Below are 9,242 nucleotides of genomic sequence, written 5' to 3'. Positions count from 1 at the left end.
CATCTAAAAAGCCTTATGGTATGACATTTGTTTATGCTTCTGTTCCAACCTTATCATGGGTGTAAAATTGTGGCCTCTATTATTTATGTTAGTACTAACACCTCTATTTCTAAGTACACCCACTTTGGAAGCAGTAGTTTTCTACGTCGTCTTTCCTATATACATTTAGTGTGCCGAGTTTAAAATGAGAGATTTTACTTTTGTTTCTTCCCGATTTGGCCACCGGAGATAGCACAACCCTACCATGGGGATTAAACATGGGACTTGTTCTATTATGACGTTGTTCAATTATGCTTATATCAAAAGACTTCTATATATCTTATTATGGTAAATAAATATTTCTAAGTCGTCACTATGATATTTTGATAATCTGTTTTGTTCTACATTTTATAACTGGCTCATGTTTACACACTAGTATATGTTCACTATTTATTGAGTTGTTGACAACTCACACAATTCCCTTTAATATTTTTCAGATGATTTTGATGTTTTAGCTAAAGAACTCAAACAGAAATTTACACACTAGTATATGTTTACTATTTATTGAATTGTTGATAACTCACACAATTACCTTTAATATTTTTAAGATGATTTTGATGTTTTAGCTAAAGAACTCAAACAGAAAGCATGCACGAGATTAATTGAATGTAGTAGGATAAGTACCTCTGAGGCACAAGTGGATCGACAAATTGTTATAAGTGCCAAATGGTATAGGAGATTATTAGGGAGTTTTGTTCAGAAAATTTGTTAACTTTCTTTTGATTTAGTATTTGGGAGTTTGATGCTTTTATTGAGACTTTTTGGAGTTTTTGTTTAATTATGTTGGTGTTGTTCATTGATGTCTTTACAAAGGAACGTATACATTTGGTTTAAACAAATGAGTTTTATGTACTATAGAGCCTTTTGAATTTATATCTATACACGTAATATTGATCAATATATAGTAACATGAGATGCATGTGATTTTAAATGACAGGAACTACCTCTATGACCCTCTGGATATGGGGTGTTATGTATCTAACAAAGAAAAAAAAGAAAGGAAAATAGGAGTAAAGATGGGTCGGGGCCCGTGTAACTTTGTCCCCGATACAGTATGATAAGATAGAGTTAATTCGGATAATGCATGGACGTCATTTCCTTGAAAGTTCAAACCAAACACAAACAACCCTAGCAGTTGCATCTACCAGATTACTTAGAAGTAGGGAGATGGTGGTGGAGCAAACAAGATGATGGAAACCAAAGGGTTGTTAGGAAAGTCAGCTTTTGGAGAGCAGAGAAGAAATGCTACGTTTTAGTTGGACACTGTTACACCAAATTAAAAAACTCTAAAAAGGAAAGAAAAAGAAATGCAAACAAAATCAAAGATGCCCATAATTTTCCCAAATCAAAACGTATCTAATATGTGGGTCCCTTGATTTTGATTTTATCTAGAGCCAAGACAAAAAGGCAGAAAACAGTGGGATTTAATCAAATCAACAGAGGAGAAGATGATTCTTCGTCAACACCCGGATAACCCTAAGTACCCAACAACAACTCTGCCCTCTTCGCTGCTGTACATGATAATTCCCACAAAAAAAGAAAAAAAAAAAAATGAGAAACGAAAAGCAAAATAGGACAGAGACAACTAGCTAGGTCTCTCTAAGGTTGATTTGGACAAAGAAGTAATTTTATTTGACTTCATTTTATTATTATAATTTTTTTAAATTTTTATATAAAATATAATAAATAATTTAATATTTTTAATAATATTAAAAAATAATATTCTAACACTATTATATTTAATTTTTAATTTTTATATAAAACCACGTCATTTTCAAAAAATAGTAATAACGGTGATTACGAACTCGTGATGCTTCTTTGACATCACTGCTTGAATTGACAGCTATATATATATAAAAGTAATCTAAATAATAATAAATTAATTTTAGCAACAGAAAATTATCCACGGGACTGTCACATGTTTCCAGTTTCCTTATTTCCTATATTAAAGTTAATGGACTAAGAATTAATGAAGAGATCAGATCTATTTCTCACTCATGAATAGGGATGTAATCGACTCACTTCGGTTTGATTTTAGATAAAATTTAAGATCAAATCGATATGTATCGATTTTATATTTTTTAAAACTGATTACACTCCAGTTATCCTCATAAATCAATACCTCTGATTTTATCGATTTTCAGTCCTGTTTGGTCCGATTTTTTGGTTTTTTTTAAATGTAAAAAATATATAATAAAGTGTTATTTCTTATGATAAAATGTTATTAATAATTTAATATATATATTATGTTTAAAGCATATGATCAATTAAATTTTTATCTTTAAGATTAAACTTTTATTTTATAAATTATAATAACATTATCTTATATATAACTATAGTAATAATATATGATCAAACAAATTACAAATGTTCATATTTAAAATTAACATTTTATATTATAATTTATAAATTATAATATGAAATATCATTATATACAAAAAAATTTAATATATAATTATATATTATATATAAAACTTATATATAAATATTTTGTATAATATATAAAATTAATTTTTATATATATATTTTTTTCAACCGATCCGGTCCCAGAAATTACAAAACCGAAACAGGACCGGATTCGGCCAGTTTTCATAATATAGGAACCGGTTCCGGACCAGACCGGTTCAAAACCGGACTAACTGGTCCGGTCCGGACCGGTTTTTCAGTTTAAATTTATACCCCTACTCATGATTCATATATAACAAGAACAACTATTTCCAAAAAGGAAAAATTAGTTGGTAAAATTTAAATCAATCTTAAGCAACATATATATATATATATATATATATATATATATAAACATGAACTAATTAACAAGCTGGAGGTGTTTGACAAAAATTTACTCTACTTAAATGATAGAAAATAAAATATAATATAAAAAAGACGGAGAAAAGAGAAAAATTATATTGAGATTAGATAAAATAATGAAAACTATTTGATTTGATAATTATAAAACTCAAATTAATATAATATCAAATCAAATCATTAACAGTAAAAATTCATTTACTCCTCATAATTGTAACTGTTATAAAACGAATAAACAAATACTTTAAGCTTTTACTACGACGACGAAGAAGAAGAAACAGTTCTGAAACGGTACCACGTACTCGATCGATCGTATAACTTGGGGCCATCTCCCTTTGATATAAAAGTGGCACATAAAACATATCTCTCTGTCTCTCTCTCTCTCTCTCACACACACACACGCACACAGAAATTATAGCGCACGTCTGTGGTCAACATGAAGACGGTACGACACTGATAAAATGTTCGTAGTCCTGAAAACCCTAGTAATGTAAATTGTTTTTTAGCGAATGTTCAAGGGACTGGGTTGGAAGAACATCACGAGGTTGCTACATAGGATTTAATGCAACCCCAACTGAAAGCAAACGTTAGTAGGCCCCCAATATTCTCGTCGCAGTTATGGTTTCCAGTCCACCCAGCTAGCTAACTTCTGAAGCTGTGGACAGTGCACGATTCCTTTCATTAACTCTCTGTCCCTTGCCCTGGCCGTCAAGATCCTTATCATTTTTATTATTCTCGTTTTTGTTTCTCCTGTTCTTTTATCTATAAACTATTTATTATGCATATATACCATTATATACTTTATATTTATTAATTCAATGATATATATATATATATAATTGATGCATACATACATACATACACATATATATATATATATGCTTTCTATGAACTCATGCGGGTCCATTCGGGCATGCATGCTAATGAAAGCTGCAAAATATCATTTAAAATTGCCATATGATCAATATGCACAAGTATATAATATGTATATAAGTTGTCAGAGAACCAGTTCTGAACAATCATGCGGTACTCAACTTCTTCTCAAACCAGAATTATTCGCTTTTGAAAGTGGGTTTTGTGTTGAACTTAATGATGAATGGTTTTTTGGTGCAATTATATATGAAAGCTGCACACCTCTGTTCTTTTCTTCATCTAGTTTCTTCTTTCTTTCTTTCTTTCTTTATTCGTTTATTGTTTTTGTTCTATTTGATCTCATGTGTCTGTATCTTGGACAATAGAATAATGTTATGAGGGGCAACTGAGAAGAGCTTATGGCCGACCTGATACGCCCTTCTTACCTACTCTTTGTATATCATGCTTTCTCACTTCTTCTTTTTTTCCCTTTTTGGGGAAGTGCCGGGCTGAGGCTACTAATTATTTCTTCTAATATTCCAAAATAATGCCCTGATGATCTCTGCCTCTCTCCCCCTGCCCCCTAGCTACGACCCTACGTATACGGTATACCCACCGGCCCCTACCTCTCACTCTAGATCTAGTTTCTATCTGATCTCCAGTTTAAACCGTAATAAATTAAAGCTGGAATTAACCACGTAATTCTTAATTAATTGTGGGTGCATCTATATATAATAAGATGCAATTTATTGGTGACGATGATGCACTGTTGGGTACGTACGTAGGATGATCGAAACCCGGCCGGGACCAATATTATTCGATCTTGAGAAGGCTTCAAATCCCTAGCTTGCAGGGGTTTTCAGGTTTGAAACCTGCAGGCTGCGCAAGCTAGCTAGCTTCTCCGATTGATCATGGTTTCCCATATATATTGATAATTAAGCTTTTTCATTTTGGCCGGACATGTAAATTTGGGGCAGGATCTATGTATACATGCATTGTTGGCTTAGAGTTTTTCATAGAGATCCGAGGCACTCCTATCTGCAAGTTTATGCCTATAGATGATGCATGCATATGGAAATCTTGATATATATGGCTATTCACCATAACAAAAATGGAAACGAAAGATGTACAACAACAACAAAAAGTACTAGTACTGCACTTACATGCTTATGACACAGAGAAAAAAGGAACTGAATAAGATATCATGTATATATATTGGACAGAGATGATGATCGAAGAATGAAAATTAGAGAAGAGAGAGAACGAATCGCTTACCAAGAAAAGGAATTATGTTGCAGGTAGATCGAAGGATGGAGAAGGGTGCAAAAGGAGATATTGACGCGGCTCAATCCGAATCGCATGGCTAATTTCTCTAATTTTAGCCATCTCTTCAAATTGAGCCACGTCAATACCTTCGTTTCAATATTGAACACCTTTCCATCTCTGGACCTGAACCTTTGCTTCGCGATGATCATCTTATCCCAAAAACAGCTCTGAAATGCTCAGGCTGCGTACCTCTCTGGCCTAGACACAGAGAGAGAGAGAGAGAGAGAGAGAGAGAGAGAGGAATAGGGATTGCTCATATCAAATTAAGAGGTGGGTCGTCGATCGGACCTTTTTTCTTCTCGAAAGGATGTATTATATATATATACGAACACACTTTTTATAGAAACCTAGAAACCCTTAGGCCTGGGGAATTGCCTCTCTCGCGAGGATCTCATGCGCCCATGCGGCTTACCTTTTGGCCTCACACGTCATTCGCTGCCTAAATGGGGAGCAAAGCAAAAGAAACCGGACCAGGATGCAGCAAACTTTTATGTGCATATCTATCTTCGTATGACAATTTGACTAGTTTGTTTTTCTATCCTTTGGAGGGCGCCACGATGGCGGCCCGTTTGATGGAATCAATGGCCTACGTTATTCCTATTTCTCGATCTCACCTATATATATGTGGCTATGAACCTGTTTGACTCTGATTTTTTTTTTTTTTTTTTGGATGTATTTGACTGACTTTATAGAATCCATTAATTTCTCTTGGTCCTGTTATTGATGTACTAATTTTCAACTACTCTTTATATATTGTATATACTTTGGAGGAGTTGATATTCGTCTGACCCAAGTTATGGGCCAAGGCCCATCATCCATAAATAATAACTATTCAAATGAGTCGTGCAGTTTAAAACAAACTCTAGCCACCTTAATTATTAGTAGGGATAAACCCTCACATTATGAATATGGATAACGTGGTGATTAAATAATTCTGATACATCAGGGATAAGCCTTCAAATGGTTAAGCATTATGTAAGTTTAATCAGTTTATAGCACTCATCTAATATTCTCTATGCCTATATATAGGGGCAACAGGTAACATTTGAATCATCTGATTGAGCATTATTGAATTATTATCCCTCACTTATTACTGACTTAAGCATCGGAGGTGTCATAGGTACACTGCGCTGCCCACGTAACGATTTGTAAGTTAACGATCACGACCGGTGGTGGGACACGGCCATTACAGTGGCGCTGTATGTGGGATTCTGTAATTTGTTATTTCAATTTTTCATTGGACTGCAACATGGTTCCCTCATGCCGTTCATGACACGTTCTCAAACAACTCGTGAACCAGAAGCAACACCTGCAGACATGGAAACACGATTAGCAGTAGTTGAAAAGCTGAAGATGGAGTTAGACGCCATGGACTACAGCCATGGAAAGCTTAAGAAAAGAGAACAAGGAACTAAAGCGCCGCAACATTGAGCACGATGATGCTACCATGCCCGGTCATATAAACATGGAGAAGGAGAAGCGCATAGTAATGAGGGAGTGAACGTGGAGGATGTGGAAAAGAAGAAGCTGCATAACGAGTTACGTACTCTCGCTCGCAAGTACGAGGAGATGACGAAGAAGATGAGAGAATCTTCCTCGCTGGAACAACTGTTGAGTCGCATGGATTTGCCTTATAGCACGGAAGTAATGGTCGTGCCGCTCCCGCTGAAGTTTAAAGTGACACAGATAAAGATGTATGATGGGTCCAAGGACCTAGTAGATCACTTTGAGAACTTCAAGGCGCATATCACACTCCACGATTTTTCAAAAGAAATCACCTGCCAATCTTTTTTCCAAACTCTGAGGGGAATGGCAAGAGGATGGTTTGGAATACATCAACCAGGATCGATCGATAGCTTTAAAGAGCTAGATAGACAATTCTTAACACAATTTATGCCCAATAGGAGGAGTAGGTGCCTAGCAGCGTACCTCTTGACCATCAAACAGAGGGAAGAGGAAAGCCTAAAGACATACCTCACCTGCTTTAATAAAGAAAGATTGACGACAAATGATCAAGACGAGAAGATTACTCTAGCTTCCCTACTAGGCGAGATCTGGCCACGTAGCTCGTTCATGGCTGAGTTGGCTAAAAAGACCTCATTTACCCTGAGATAGTTCATGGATAAGGTGGATGATTTCGTCAACGCCGAAGATACATTACAAGCTCTTGTAGAACCAAGGAAATGGGAGCCGAGGGTGGAACGCAAAAGCAGTTCGGGAGACAAGAAAGCTGCACTGAACCACCAAGACAGGAGGCACGAAAGGCGACAAGAGTATAATACCCTACTCATCCACAATAATTTGAATGTGCAAGAAAAGGAAGAGTCAGAAAGAGAATATCGCCAACCCAAAACCTGCAGGCGCTATAGCAAATATCATCAAACGAGCTCACACTGGACAGAGGACTGCACGACCATGAAGAAGAGAGTCACCGAACTGGCGAGCACTGGAGAGCTTGAGCAAATGGTCACAGAGCGAGCAAAGCCCAAACGGCGATTTGAGAGAGGACACGACTCCCGTAGAAGTAGTAACTCGGATAGGTGGCGTCCATCGAGGGAAGACGCCCGTAATAATAATAGGGACAGGGTGCCTCAGAATAACGATAGGGACAGGGTCTCTCTAGGCAAAATCAGGACAATAGCAAGTGGATTCGCTGGGGGTGACACATCCTCGTCTAGCAGGAGGGCACACGCCCGAAGGGCAAGATACGAAGAAACTTATGTAGCATGCAGGTTGCCCAAGCACCGAAAACTTGACATCTCAGTAACTATCTCTTTTGGGGAAGAAGATTGTGAATGAGTATTGTACCCTCATGATGATACGCTAGTAGTAATCCTTTTAGTTGCTAATTACACTACCAGGCGCATCCTCATTGACAATGAGAGCTCAACAGACATATTATTTTGGAAGGCTTTCGTAAAAATAGGCATAGACACTCCAAGCTGAGACCCTCTCCCATGCCACTGAGGGGCTTTTCTCGAGATTTGATCCAACCGATGGTGGGACACTCCTTTACATACTTAGCCCATACTTCTTTGATCTTCATCATGTTAATGTTGGAACCACTCTGTTCCAAGTGGGTGCAATTGCATCCACACTAATTTTTAATATATAATATGTAAGATTTAAAATTATAAAATAATTATTAATATTAATTGACCCACTAAAAATATATATAGGTTAGCTGAGAATTCATTTTATAGTTTTAGTCATTAAAATTTGAGTAATGATATATATATATATATATAACACATTTTCACAATATATTTCACAACAATGTTATAAGATGAGCCTTTTTTTGTGAAATAATGTTACTTTTATAAAATATTTTACAAAAATACCCCTCATTTAAAACATAGTTGAGTAAAGTGTTGTGAAAAATATTGTGTATGAATCATTTTCCTTCAAATTTATATTCTCAATTCTTCACACAAAACAAAAATAAAATTTATTTATTTTAAAGTCGTCCCAACATGTCAAAAATTAATATCATAACTCTCAAAATACCTGAATTGATTATTTCATTATCACCGGTTAAAATATATATTTCAGATTATTAATTGAACTTAATCCTTTTAAAAAATTTGGGACCCACTCCTGTAAATATTTCGGTTCTCTGAATAAAAAGTATTTGAGAGGGGTTTACATGTATAATATATATATATATATATATATTTATTTATAATATTATATAAAACTGGTTGTTTAATCAAATGATCTTATCACATATATTGAAGGATCAGTCGTTTTTTATGAAGTTAATGATGAAATGTACGTTTTCAAAATATAACAAATCAAAGGCAATAAATAGTATGATTTCAATTTCAAAAATGCTACTCGCAACCGCGTAGGGGAACCCTCGAGGCATCGTGTCCGACGTGACAATTAGTGGAACATCATCATTTGCTACTTGCTCGAAGACAGAAGGGATCTCACAATCTCATAGTCTAAACGTCATCGTTTAGGCTCCTTTCTCTCGAAGACAGAATGGATCGGTTGGCCTCCTTTCCCATTTCGCCCATCCCCACGAAAACTTACCCTTCACTCTGTCTTCTTCTTCCTCTTCTACTCCACGAAGCCCCATTGTCCTCCACAAACTGGCCGCCAAGCCACCGCAGCCCAGTCTTCGTCTTCTCCGCAGTCAGTCTTCGTGGTCTCCACAAACCCTCGTACCCACAAGCCCTCGTGCCCACGAACCACACAAACCCTCGTACCCATGA

General features: G+C 35.9%; 1 protein-coding gene across 1 annotated transcript; it reads left to right on the top strand.

Moving 5' to 3' along the window:
• Positions 1 to 7,140: 7,140 nt before the first annotated feature.
• LOC121249312 lies at positions 7,141 to 7,821 on the top strand. Its single transcript, XM_041148021.1, has one exon. The coding sequence runs from the start codon at positions 7,141 to 7,143 to the stop codon at positions 7,819 to 7,821; it is 681 nt and encodes a 226-aa protein (XP_041003955.1).
• The last annotated feature ends 1,421 nt before the right edge of the window (positions 7,822 to 9,242 follow it).

This window comes from Juglans microcarpa x Juglans regia, chromosome 2D (genome assembly GCF_004785595.1).
Source record: "Juglans microcarpa x Juglans regia isolate MS1-56 chromosome 2D, Jm3101_v1.0, whole genome shotgun sequence".
Classification (NCBI taxonomy): domain Eukaryota; kingdom Viridiplantae; phylum Streptophyta; class Magnoliopsida; order Fagales; family Juglandaceae; genus Juglans; species Juglans microcarpa x Juglans regia.
Note: the sequence above shows the minus strand (reverse complement) of the source record. Positions and strands in the feature narration are given on the sequence as shown.